The 14064-nt window shown below is 41.0% G+C and overlaps 1 protein-coding gene across 6 annotated transcripts in view; it reads right to left on the minus strand.

Moving 5' to 3' along the window:
• The window catches only part of SYNE1 (spectrin repeat containing nuclear envelope protein 1), a gene marked incomplete at its 5' end in the record, with an annotated part of 433140 nt that extends 419425 nt beyond the window's left edge, over positions 1–13715 (minus strand). For all 6 annotated transcript variants that reach the window (XM_080941779.1, XM_080941780.1, XM_080941776.1 and 3 more), the window contains one exon: positions 13649–13715. In XM_080941779.1, the coding sequence (XP_080797905.1) occupies positions 13649–13715 (67 nt within the window). The remainder of the gene's footprint in view (positions 1–13648) is intronic.
• Between the last annotated feature and the right edge of the window lie 349 nt (positions 13716–14064).

The following is a 14064-nucleotide window of genomic DNA, read 5'->3' on the forward strand; positions in this document are numbered from 1 at the left end:
GGTGCATAAGGTTATGTATAGGTATTGCTTTCGACAAATGCCCCAGACTATAAAGTAGGATTCATACTGTAAATTAATTTTTATACATCAACATCAGAGACAGTGTTCAACCAAATATATTCACCTGTCTTTGCATCTAGTCACAATGTGGTGGGAGTGGAGAGATTTATCATCTTTTTATATTTTTATTTTCCATGTTGATTGGATAGTAAAAAAATTTAAGTTAGAAGAAATGTTGTTGTTGTTGTTGTTGTTGTTTAATGGATTCATTTTTCCTCTTAAATCAATAAGGACAGCAAAGTGGCATTGCAGGGAACTGGCTGTCCTTGAAGCAGAGGGTGTGGCTATGTTCTGCACCAATAATCTGACCCACATCAGGAGCTATTTTGGATAACAGGAAATGGTTATATTTATCAAACATCTAAAGGCTCACATTAGTGAGTGGACGATTACAAAGTGGCTTTGCTCAGAACTGCATTCGGGCTCTTCGGTAGCTACGGAGGCTCAGCCGGTGTTCCACTAAAGCGCTCCGGTTTTGAGTATCAACAACTAAGCCATTTAAAGCCAATTCCTCACTGAAACTCTGGAGACAACTTTCCAGGAAGAAAGCCCCCTGTAAACTGTTAAGCATAGAAACACTTTTACTTTTCTGGGTACAGATCCTCAGATTTATTTTCATAGCTGTGATTAAGGATTGACACTTTCATAAGTTTTAAAAAGATCACCTCCCCCGGAAGTATATATTGTATATAATATATTTATTCCTGTACTACCTTGTCTTGTTTTTAAATTAAATGAGCAAAACCTGCTATTTAGTAGTTCACATCTTCCCAAGTCAAAAGATAAATGTTATAAGTAATGCTTACTAACTGTTATATGGACTAAAAGCCAGCCTTCCCCTGAATAATAAAGACTAGACTAACATTACAAATCTGTAGTATAAATGTCTCACTGTTGTGTCGCAGGGAAGGAAGTGAGCAGCCTTCCTCCTCCACATTCACAGCCTATGGCTTGGCAGGGCTTTGGGGGGGACAAGCCAGCTTGCTGCCTTCAACCCTGTGGCCATCTGGTGTATAACAGGGAAGGGGCTCATTGGCAGTTCAATCAGACTGTGGCCTAGTTCCTAAAACCTGGCAAAAGTGTTAAAATAGGAAGAGCCAGGACCCACACAGGAGATCAGCTCAGCACAAGCTGGAGAAGCATTGAACACACAAGGGTCTTAGACCAGCATCCAAAAGTCCTCTGATCCTTGCATATGACACCCTTGGGGGAGACTTCTCAAAAGCACAATTGTGGTTACAATCTCCCTGGTAGTCAAGGTCCTGAGGAGCCAGGACACAGTTAGCAGTGTCAGTTTGGATATACGGTTGGACTTGGTTGCAAACAATGAGGCTTTCCCATATACGCCGTATAGAAGGGAAACCATGAGAGAGCCTTACATTGCTGCATTTTGTAAGTCAAGATCACAGGGGCAGAAAGAAATGAATCAGACACAGAGCAAAGCTTTCCAGGGGAAAGGTGCTTGCTAGCCTCTAGACAATAGTTAACAACTAGCTCAAGTGTCAAAGAGAGTCAATGGGAGCTCTAAAGAAACCCCTCGCTTTGCACAGCCCCACTGGAAGCTGTAATTATAAACTGGTAGAAGTTAAAGATCTGATCTCTTTGTGCTCTGCCTCACTATTTTGACCGGTCTCAACCTCTACCTCTATACTACTTCTGGCAACCTTTAAAGGCACACGGCGAATGTGATGGGCTAATCTAGCATGTACTCAGAGTTCAGGAGGCTGGAGAGATGGGTCAACACATGAAGACACTTGACTCCAAGGCTGGCCACCAGCATTCAGTCCCCAGGATCCATGTGATGGGAAGAGAACTGACCCCTGAAAGTTGTCCTCTCTCTTCTACATGTGTGCTGTGATATATGCCCTTTGCGCACACGCGTGCACACACACACACACACACACACACACACACACACACACACAGTAAATATATCTAGGAAACATTTGCCATATTTTGGTGTGGTTGAATTATGCTAAAGGTCTATAATTCAGCCCTGGCAAGGATGAAGCAGAGGCATCATGAGTTCAAGGCTAGCTTGGTTGGGATGCATTGGGAAGAAGGAAATGAAACAAACAAACGAATACCATGCAGGTGAGCAAATCCTTATAAAGGTACTGGCTGCACATCCTCAAGTATCCGTGATATGTCTTAATTACTAGTTACAAGGCTTGAGGTTGCCTGGCTCCAAATGCCCCTGTGTTTAAAGGTTTGGTCCCGGGTAGCGTCACTCAGAGATGTGTTGATCTCATAAATATGGGCATTTAGAAGGTTTTTGTGACATGAGGGTATGTCCTCAGATGTCATTGTAGGAACCTAGTCAGTCCCATTTCTCTTCGCCGTCTGGTCATAGCATAAGTATATGTGCCACCACCTTCATCAGAGTTATGGGGCTACTTGACCTTGTAGTGGGATTTCCCAAATGGTGAGCCCAAATAAACCTTTCCTCTCTAAAATGTTATTACCCCAGGTATTACTGTGTGTGGAAAATTAGTAGGATGGGTAAAGGTCATTAACTTTACACAAACAAAGCACACGCTACCAGTCTTGCTTTCCAGTCTTGCTTTCAGCTGCATAACTAGCACAAATGTATTTGGAATCAGGAAGGGTACGTGTTCATTTATCATCAAGATTAATCTGTTTGACCTAAATGTTTTGGTAGGAAACTGGATATTAAAATAATTAACATTCAAAAGCTAAACAGGATGTTTTTTTCCTTAAAGAAGAGTATGTAATTATGATCATTGGCAATTTTGTAACTATAGAAACAGACTGTCTAGGTTCTAGTTTTATTTTGCCTTAACTGAATACATGGTTTTGCATTAGGCAGTCCCAGAAACCTAAACTATTTATCTTTACAACGAGAGAGTTAGACAAGATACTTTTTAACCACTCCAAATTATGAAATTGTATACCTCTCAAAACAATTGCATTTTGGTTGCCTCCAATTAATTTAAAAAACCAACCACATTTATAAATCAGGCTGAATGTTCAAAGTTTGGTTTTTAATATAATTGATCTCTGACATCTTGTTGTGTGTCTCACTCTTGACCCAAAATTGTAAGCTCAAGTGACCCTTGCCTCCTAGTGACCCCCGCCTCCTCCAGCTTCCTGAGTAGTTATGACCACAAGAATCAGCTCCCATTTCAAATATGTATAATACTAAAAAGCATATGATGTGATTATTGCCATCATAACAGTCCCATGAAAAAGTCTACAGGGCACCAAGGAACGCTTCTGTGAAGACTTTGACTCCCAAATGTACATGAAGGCACATAACCTTTAATACCCAGTAAATGGCTTTAATTACCCACGTCACCTCCCTAGACGCCCGTCAGTTATTCCATCTGAAACATAAAAACACTAAGCTGTGAACTCTCAGATTCTGTTTAAAAGCACAAAATAAAAAAGAGAATACATAATTACATAAAGTTTCAAAATGCGCCAGACTTGGCGCTCCTTCTTTGAAGAGGATCACAGGGTTAGCAATTCTTTTGAAAAGAAGTCATCACACATGCAGGAAGCAAGTATTTCATAGGACAAACTCATCACATCAAGAAGGTGTTAAGGAACATGTGCTGTAGTCTGAAAACTCCATGTTCCTGTTGAGTAGGAGCCCTCGATCCTGATGCGAATGATACCAGAGCACAGAGTAATTCCAGGGTATCTCCTTAAAACTGTGTGAGAGCCACGAACTTCCCAAAGATTCCCCCAACCAAATATTTCCTTGCCTTTTGATTTGCAAATTTGAGAGTCATGTACCCCATAGGAATTTTTCACAACTTTGCTAAATAAGATAGTCAGGGAAAAAAATACCCACACTTTTTTTTTTTTAATGCAAGATGTTAAGTACCTCAAGCTGTCCTTGAACATACTATGTAGCTGGCCTGGAGCATACTACGTAGCTGAAGAAGACATTTAAGGGGTAACTCTCAGGCTCCCACTTCTTGGGTGCTGGAATTACAGGTATAGGCTACCCTTCTCAGTTTAGGTAGTAACAGGAACCAAACCCAGGGTTTTCTCCATTCTAGGCCAGAACTCTATCAACTGAGCAACATCTCCTGCCCAATCTTTATTATGTGCGATTGTTACAAAACTGTCCACAGTATTACTACTTCTAGAAACTAATAAAATGGATATAATTAGTCCGTCTAGAAATGAAAATAATTGCTACTTTATAATAATTCATCATGGTCATTGGCTACAATTTAAATATTTGGGGTATAGAACAACATGAGCAATAATGTTTAATTTGTCATTCCTGAAGAAAGACGCCAGCAATCTTCAACTGACTAAGGGACCGTAAATTCACTTTTACGGGAGGTTATTCTGTACTCCGGAAGACAAGGCCTTCAATAATCCCAGAGATTACTTACTCTTGGTGAGTTTGGCTCAAGAATAAGATGTGAGCTCAGTCATGAGCAGAGACGAAGCTGAGAAGCAGTCCCTTTCTTTCCCTTTCATACAAATCCAATTGAAGTTGCTTTTTTTTTTTTTTTTTTTTTTTTGAAATAGCTAAATTTAAGCAGCTCTTTATGGTTCCTTTCTCCTCCTCCTCACTTTTTCCCACTTCATTCTGGACTGCCTAAACTCTCCAGGGCCACAAGTTCTACAGAGTGTCATCACCCAGGGCTGGCTTCAATGTGTATAAGACGAATCCCACAACTGCCCCCCCCCCTGCATCTCTGCATCCCACACAAACTTGTGCTATGCTACATATGAAATTAGTCTTAGCAATTGAACAGAGGAGGTCTATGTTTGCCTCTTTCTTCTAGACCAGAAGCTCTTAACCCATGAGTTGTGACCCCACTGGGGTTGCATATCAAGTATCTCGCATATCAGATATTTACATTATGATTTATAACAGTAGCAAAATTACTGTTATGAAGTAGCAACAAAAATAATTTTATGGTTGGGGGGGTCACCATAACATGAACAACCATATTAAAGAATCACAGCGTTAGAAATATTGAGAACTACTAGTCTAGACCCTGAAAATTATATAAGTAGACTTGTCCGCCATCTTTGAAGACCTCCAGGTCACTAGCAACTATGTAACCTCAAAGCAGAATGCACTGCTCTAAGGATATCATATTTTCTTACAGTTTCTTTGACACTAGAGCCCTGTTGATAGCTGCTCATACTTTGGCTTATCAGCTCATAGCACTAGAACACTATTTACTCTTTATCAAACTGTAATTTTGAAGTTCATTTCCCATCTAAGTAGCCAGGATCACACATGCAGAAGTAGAGATCTGAGCTTTATAAAAGCAAGACATTTTCAGGAAGCTAAATCAGATGATCACTGCAAATTCAAGGCAGGCTTAGCCTCACCCGGGGACCCACCCCATATGCAGCCACCAAACCCAAGCACTATTGCTGATATAAAGAAGTGCTTACTGGCAGGAACCAGATATGAATGCCTCCTCAGAGGCTCTGCCAGAGTCATGCAGACACAGTTGAGGATGCTTTCAGCTAATCATTGAACTGAACATGGGACCCCAGTGAATGAGCTAGAGAAAGGACTGAAGGAACTGAAAGGGTCTGCAACCCCATGGGAAGAACAACACTATCAATCAAACAAGCTCTCCAGAACTCCCATGGTCTAAAACACCAACCACTGAGCACACATGGAGAGACCCATGGCTCCAGCTGCATATGTAGCAGAGGATAGCATTGTCTGGCCTCAGTGGGAAAAGAGGCCTTTGGTCCAGTAAAGGTACGTTTTTCCAGTGTAGGCACTGAGATGGAGAGGGTGATTGGGAGAAGGGGCACCTTCATGAGAGCAAGTGGAGGGGGGGGGTGTATGGGAACAGGAGGGGGAAGGGGATAACATTTGAAATGTAAATACAGAGAATACCTAATAAAATAATTTTTAAAAATAATGAAAAACAAAAACAAAAGATAACTGATCTTCAACTCTAAATTAAAAAAAAAAAAACACACAAGAAAATAATTTCAATAGTTTTCCCAGTTGCTAAATTTGTGCAATTATTCCTATCTGTTTTTGTGGAAATCTATTGACTCATTCATTCATCTAATTCACACTTACCCTTTAACATGTCTGTCACTATTAACCGATTCTAGGATCATTGTCTTCTCAGGGCTGGGCTTGCTGTGCCCTAAGCATGGGTGCTCTGAGCTGTTTTATGTCTGTACTGCCAATGGATATTCATGAAATATTTGTTTTCAATTCAGTTCAGTTCAACTCAAGCCCTCAGTATATGGGGTATTTCTGGTCAAAATTGATCTGAAAAGCTGAACCATCTATTCTGTGGTATCCAAACTTCTAAGCAAACATAGATAAAGGAGCAAACCCATGCAGACTGGTGCATTGGATACCTCAGTGTAAAAGTTGTTTAGACGCTGAGGAGGAGGCTGTACGAGGACCAGCAGTCTCCGTTTAACCTGGACCCCCGATATCTCTCAGGTACCGGATCACCAACCAGGCAGCGTACACCAGCTGATATGAGGCTCCCAACACATATACAGCAGAGGACTGCTGGTTGTAGGTTCAGTCAGAGAAGATGCACCTAACCCTTGAAAGACTGGAGAACCCAGGGAGTTTAGAGGTCTGGTGGGGGGGGGTGGAGACGGGGTTGCAGGGAAGAGGTATGGGGTGTGAAACAGTCGGAGCGTGGACTGGGAGGGGAATAAAATCTGGAGGGTAAAATAAATATTTTTTTTTAATGAAGAGAGAGATGGGGTGGTGGAGAGAATGTCTTATTCTGATTGGTCATACCCAGTATTTACATTTTCTGAAGGGGTGTTTGAACTGAGCCTTGAAGCCTGGATAAGAAAGTTTGACTGGGGAAGAGAATGATGTGATAAGACAAGCTAGTTTTGAAGCTAGAAAGGACCTAGAACTGAAGCCTCACAGCAACGCACAAACATGCAGGTAGGTGACCAGCAGGACCAGATGAGGGAGATCTGTTTTATCATGATGAATAGACCTCGTGGCTTACAGCGAACTGGCCCAGGCTTTTGATAAGGAATGGAACAGTAAGGAACTGAACTGGGAAATATCCAGGGCTACAGTATCCAGGGTAGAGCCTCGCCAAGTTCCCTGGCTGTGGCAGTGCTGTCTGAGTTCCACTTTTCTACAGACTCACCAAGCAATGCAGGCCCATCTCATTTGAATCGGAGCAAAATGTGATCACATGGGAGAAATCTAGAAAAAGAGGAGGATCTGGAGATGCCGCCTGCCAATGTGTGATTAGAGAAATTCTTGGCAAAATGAATGCTGTGGCTCACAGCATGTAAGAGCCGATACAGCCACAGACAACAAATCCAACAGCAGAAGCAACTGCCAATTACAGGATTCTTCCCAAGTCAGTGAGCAGAGCAACACAGCAAGAGAGACCAAGCAGATAAGAGGGGCTGAAATATCAAGTAAAAGACCTTAGTGAGCCCTGTGATATGAAAGGAAGCAAAGGGATGAGGGTGATTACAGAATTCAAGGTAAATACTCCTTTTAATGTGGGTGGAGACCAGTGTTTACTAAACATGAAAGATTAATATCAGAAGAGGAAGGAATTGTTTTCAATCTAAGAGGTCATTGTGAACAATAGGGGAAGGGGAAAAAAAAGCACACACACAAGTTACGGTAGAAACCACTTTTAAAATAGTTATACAAATTTCACTACACCCAAATACTCTCGTACACAGACCAAGGTCATACACAGACCAAGGTCATACACAGACCAAGGTCATACACAGACCAAGGTCATACACAGACCAAGGTCATACACAGACCATCAGATGCTGAATATGCCTGGGACGTCAGCAACTTCTCTTGCGTTTCTTTGAGAAAACAAAACCATATTGTTGGCCTGGCTTCAGTCTGTTTTGCATGTCTTCTGTCTGTATTCTTACTGTAGTTCCCTAAGTATCCAAAATAAAGTCGTGCGTTGGTACCTAAATACCTACAAATAGTAACTGCTTAAACTATGGGCTATCATTCAAAGAATGGGGAATGGATATTCCTGTATTTATATGTGAATATGCACAGGAAAACTGTTTAATTCTTCATCAACCCCCGCCTGAAAGGAAAAAGGTAATTTTTTTATTTATTGTTTTTAAGTCTCATAAAGCATATGAAAGATCTAATACAAGAAATTGAGTCTTTTTCATTCTCTTTATAGATAGCTGATCCTTTATATTATACATTTTTTGAAAATCTAAAAGATGGTCATCTTTAGGGTCTTTGTCCATCATACCGAGGACAACTCAAGGTTCAGGTCAGAACTTGAAGCCCTGTCTCCATAGTGACTAATAGAGCTGTCACAACTGCAAACACAGTTCTGCCAACTTAGTGACATTGCTTTTGGGGAGGGAAATCCTGTAGTTCAGACAGTGTGTCAGATATTCCAAAGGCACATGACATCACACACCCTCTCCCTTTCTAAAACGCTGGCCCTGGAGGAGCCAGATAAACAATTCTAAAACAACAATGTCATCAACTCCATAACAATATGTGAACGTAATCTATAAAAAGAAGGAATGCAAGTTAAGATTTATGAAAGGGGGTGCATATGGACAAACGTAGGAGAAATGTGACCATAGGAGAAATGTGACAGTCCCATCCAGGTGTCTGAAATACATCATGAGTAGCCCTGGTCTCATGAGGACCATGTTAGCTCTAGGCAAGAAACCAAACTCTTTAAGAACCAAAGATGGTTTAGTGTCCAACTAAGAAAACCTAGGTTTTGGGTCCCAATTCGACTTCAGTGCTACCTAAATACAGAATTATATTTAATATGAGCTTAAGGAATTTTTTTTATTCAATAGTTTCTGAGAATCTTGAAACCCCTTGTAGCCTTGGGCAGAGTGACTCTTTGTTTTTCCAGAAATGTTTAGAAATTTAGGCTCATGAATGTGTACCTACTTGGGCCTGTATGTGGAACAGACACAGACTTTTCTTATTGAATTTACAGAAAGGGACAGCCGTAAGCATCAGTGTCATTAATCACTGATTATTTCCTCTCTGACACATCACCTCAGCTTCCTTATCTTCTATCTCCCATCTCTCATCTTCCTTCAACATTGGCTGTGACATTTCAGTCTCCTAAGTTGAACCCTTATCATTGTACCCCTCCAAACTCTTTTCTTCTTCTTTTTGTATTGGATATTCTCTGTATTTACATTTCAAGTGTTATCCTCTTTCCACCAATCCACCCCCCCACTGCCTCCATGAAGGTGCTCCCTCTCCCAAGGACCCTCTCCCATCTCAGCACATTAACATTCCCCTACACTGAGAAAAAAATGAGCCTTCCCTGCATCAAAGTCCTCCCCTCTCATTGATGCCAGACAATGCTATCCTTTGCTGCATATGCACCTGGGGTCATGGGTCTCTCTGTGCAAACTCATTGGATAGTGTTTTAGTTCCTGGGAGTTGTGGTGGGTTTGGTTAGTTAATAATTTTGTTCTTCCCATGGGTTGCAGACCCTTTCATCTCCTTAAGTCCTTTCTCTAGCTCCTTCATTGGGGTTCCTGAGTCTAATAGGACAGAAATTGGGGAAGAGCTTAGAACACATAGGCACAGGGAAAATTTTCCTGAACAGAAACCAATGGCTTATGCTCTAAGATCAAGAATCGACAAATGGGACCTCATGAAATTGCAAAGCTTCTGTAAGGCAAAGGACACTATCAAAAAGACAAAATGGCAACCAACAGATTGGAAAAAGATCTTTACCAATCTTACATCTGATAGAGGATTGGTATCCAATATATACAAAGAAATCAAGAAATTAGACTGTAGAGAGTCAAATAATCCTATTTTAAAAATGGGATACAGAGCTAAAATTCTCAGTTGAGGAATATCTAATGGCTGAGAAGCACCTAAAGAAATGCTCAACATCCCTAGTCATCAGGGAAATACAAATCAAAACAACCCTGAGATTCCACCTCACACCAGTCAGAATGGCTAAGATCAAAAACTCAGGTGACAGCAGATTCTGGTGAGAATGTGGAGAAGAGGAACACTCTTCCACTGTTGGTGGGGTTGTAAACTGGTACAACCACTCTGGAAATCAATCTGGTGGTTCCTCAATAAATTGGACCTGAGGACCCAGCTATTCCATTCCTGGGCATATACCCAAAAGAAGCCCCAACATCTAACAAGGACACATGTTTTACCATGTTCATAGCATCCTTATTTATAATAGCTAGAAAAAAACCCAGATGTCCTTCAATAAAGGAATGGATACAGAAAATGTGGTACATTTACACAATGGAGTACTACTCGGCTATTAAAAACAATGACTTTATGAAATTCCTAGGCAAATGGAAAGAACTTGAAGCTATCATCCTGAGTGAGGTAACCTAGTCACAAAAGAACACACATGGTATGTACTCACTGATTAGCAGACACTAGCCTGAAAAGCTCGGAATAACCAAGAAATAATTCACAGAACTTATGAAGTTCAAAGAGAAGGAAGGCCAGAATGTGGATGCCTCAGTTCTTCTTAGAAGGGAGAACAAAACACTCATGGGAGGGACAATAATGGGACAAATAGAGGAGCAGGGATTGGAGAAAAGATCATCCAGAAACTGCCTCACCTGGGGATCCATCCCCTATGCAGCCACTAAACACACATACTATTGCTGATGCAAAGTAGTGCTTACTAGCAGGAACCTGATATGGATGCCTCCTGAGAGGCTCTGCCAGAGTCTTACCGATACAGATGAGGATGCTTGCAGCCAACCAAACTCTTAAATATCTATTATCGAACCGACTTTTCTTTTCCACCCAGCCACATTCTCTGGGTGATGTCAGGGAATTCCATCTCTTTCATTATACACCAAGTGTTGACCGTGAAAATAATTATTCTACTTTTGGAAACTTTTTTTCTTTTTTTTCCACACTTGGTCTAATTTTTCTAGCCTAGCTCATTGGAAACTCTCAACCCTCCTTCCTCAGCCTCCTGAATGCTGCCTCACTGGGACCGCCAGTGCTTGTGTATTGCTACACACTTTTGAAGCCACTTCCTCTATATGATTCAGCATGCAGGTTCCCATCTGCTTCGGTAATTAGTACTTGGTCCGTGAGATTACAGGATACCATGCCGTCAGTGGCAATATTCTTTTGGAAATCAATGAAATGTTACATTTTCAAACCAAAGAGAAGTAAGTAGCTGGGAAGAGTCAGCTCATATTCTAAGTAAATGTGACTGAGAGGCACTATGAGAAGATCTTTCAAATATAATCACTGCCTGAAAAAAATATTTGTAAATAGAGGCATTCCCACATTTTTTTAAGTCTACCCAAAGTAACCCCAGGAACCTCTACTATGTGTGTCTCTTTGCATTCAAAATATATAAAGACATATATACTATATACTCTAATTCCATGCATTTACAGCGTTTAGACATCTATATTATATAACATCTTCCCATGTTTTCCTTTAAGCTTAAATTGAAATTGATTGGCTATGTTATAGAACATTTGCTTTTTTTCTTAAGAGCAAATGAACTCAGCAGAATGACTGCTCATCCATAATTCAGGATTGCAGCCTAAAAAATTATGCTCAGACAAGCACAAATATTGGCAAAGGTGAAAGACTGAGCTGCTACAGTAGCAACAGAATTATGTCACAATCTGTGTGTGCACTTGAATTAGGAGAGCTGGGACAACAAATTAGAAGAGAGGATAGTCAACAATGCAGCTGCAGATCAAACAAGCCAGATTATAAAGACAGATAAAAGTTGTTGAAAGAAAGCCCGTTCCTCTTTATTTGGTATCTGTGGTTCTCAAGTGCAAATAAAATATGGTAGGAGGGAAGAAAGATGTGTTTTATCTGTCTAGGCAAGGAAAATAGAGGTTCTCAGAAATGTTCTTATGAATTTTTAACTTTGAAAATAGTGTGTCTTGCTCTACTTAAATTAGAACAAATTCATCTCTCCTTGAATGAATTTCTTTGCTTGTCTTCTGCTCACTAATGCCAGCCTTCTGTTAATGAGGATCTTGGTCCTGTGTCAGCAGGTTCCTAGGAGTGAACAAGGCTTCCGAATTCCCCTAACAAATAACCATTTTCCTTTGCCAGAAGGACCAGCCCCTGGGGATGCAAAGCATCTTAAGGACAAACAGCACAATGAGAACAGTAAAGGCTTTGGTGGCTGAATCAGCAGAATTAACCCAGCGGATCAATGTGGTACCAGACACCCAGGGCGATCACTTTCATTGTCTGCCCTCTCTTTCTTCCACTGGTGCTGCTAGAGGTGACATTCTGTGGCACATCTATCACCCCTGCTCATCAATAAGCTATATAAGAAGGGAGATTTATGCTTACTAATTTTCTCTTCCCACATATCAGTGCTCAACATTCTAACTTTGTCAGATATCCTTCTATAATGTTGACAAAAAGGAAGAATGATTTATGCAAGTACAGTCACTCAATTATATAATAAAATCACCAGCTTTGTACTGAATGCATAAAACCGTTAACAACCCTCTAAGAATCTGAACAGTCAGAAAAACAAACATACCCCATTATTCTTCTGTGACTATCTGAATAATTCACCATACCACGGCTTTTATAGACTATATCACAAATTCCATTTAATATGTTATTTCCTTGAACTTCCAAACATAGTTCTGAACAGGGTGAGGTCCAGGAGTCGGGAACTGGTCTGTGTTTTGCAAATGAGACCACGTAAGCATAGAAACATCGAGCAGACCTGGTGTGGAGTGGAGATGGGGCCTCAAGAAGAACCATTTATTTTAAAAAATAGCCAAAAAAACCTTTGAAGCATAAATACTTTCCAGTCTTGCTTACTCAAAATCCAATCATCCACAATTAGAACTGCCATTCACCAAGGACAAGATAAAGAAGATGGGGTAGGACTGTATGCTGATCCTGCAGGAGTCCCTTCAGATCTCTCCACATCTGTCCATTATTGGAGCATTTAGCTTATCTAAAGAATGTCACCTTTGACAAGCTCATAGGCAAGTCCTCCGTAACCAAAGCAACCTTCTGCACATTTCAATAGGGGTCTTATAGGTTTCCCTTCCACCATTTATAAATGATGCCCCTGGAGCATGATATGATTCAGCATTTACCCCTCCAGGGACACAGCAAAGACACATAGTCAGAGGCAACAGTCTCGGCTCCACAGGCCAAGATGTACAGCTTAGAGTCTGAGACCATTGGTGCTGAACAAAACCAATCAGAATTTTCAGTCTTTGGTGAGGGGGTGGGGATTGTACTGACTAAGCCAGAGAGAAGTCCAACTAATACTGATGTCACAAACCAATCAGACTGATAAACACAAGGTAAGGGCCCTTGACTGTGCACGTTCTCAGGGCACCTGGGTCTCTGATTACACATGCAGCTCTTTCGTTATGGTGACCCTATCAGGACAGCAAAGCAGAAACACAATCCCAGTGAGATGTATCTTTTCACATGAAGAATAGGACATCTCAAGACAGCATAGACTTATTAAAAATAATAAAATAAAAGGCACCAGTCTAATCCCTTCTTTGCTACAACCCCATGAAGTTGAATGAAAGACCAAGAAAATAGAAAATATTCTGAGATTAAAATGATACTTTTGATTGAGCATATTTTAAAACTGCAATTCCAGCTCACCTTGTAGCCTCTGCATCACATTGGTAATGTCCCGATGGGACCTGGAAGATGCCCTGGAGGTTGCCATGGTGCTTCTTGTAGCATAGAACCAGCACCAAGTGGAGTATCTCAGTGCAGAGGAATATTATGCACTGCCCCAGATGGCATTCACAGTCTCGTATACACCCATTGAGTCTCAGACAAATCTCGGGCACTCATGGTGATCAGCGAGGAGACAGGCAGATGGCATTGTAATCCCGTGACCCACACATTCTTCTCCTTTTGTTCTTAAGTAGACTCAAGAACCTGAAAAGCAAACCAAACCAAAATACAATGTGAAAAATATCTACCTTAGTGTAAAAGGAGATCCCTCCTCCTCTCCGAGGTCTGACTCAATGTCGAGGGATATGCAATATATGAGTAACTGATGTATATGG

This window comes from Micromys minutus (genome assembly GCF_963924665.1).
Source record: "Micromys minutus genome assembly, chromosome: 30".
Classification (NCBI taxonomy): Eukaryota; Metazoa; Chordata; class Mammalia; order Rodentia; family Muridae; genus Micromys; species Micromys minutus.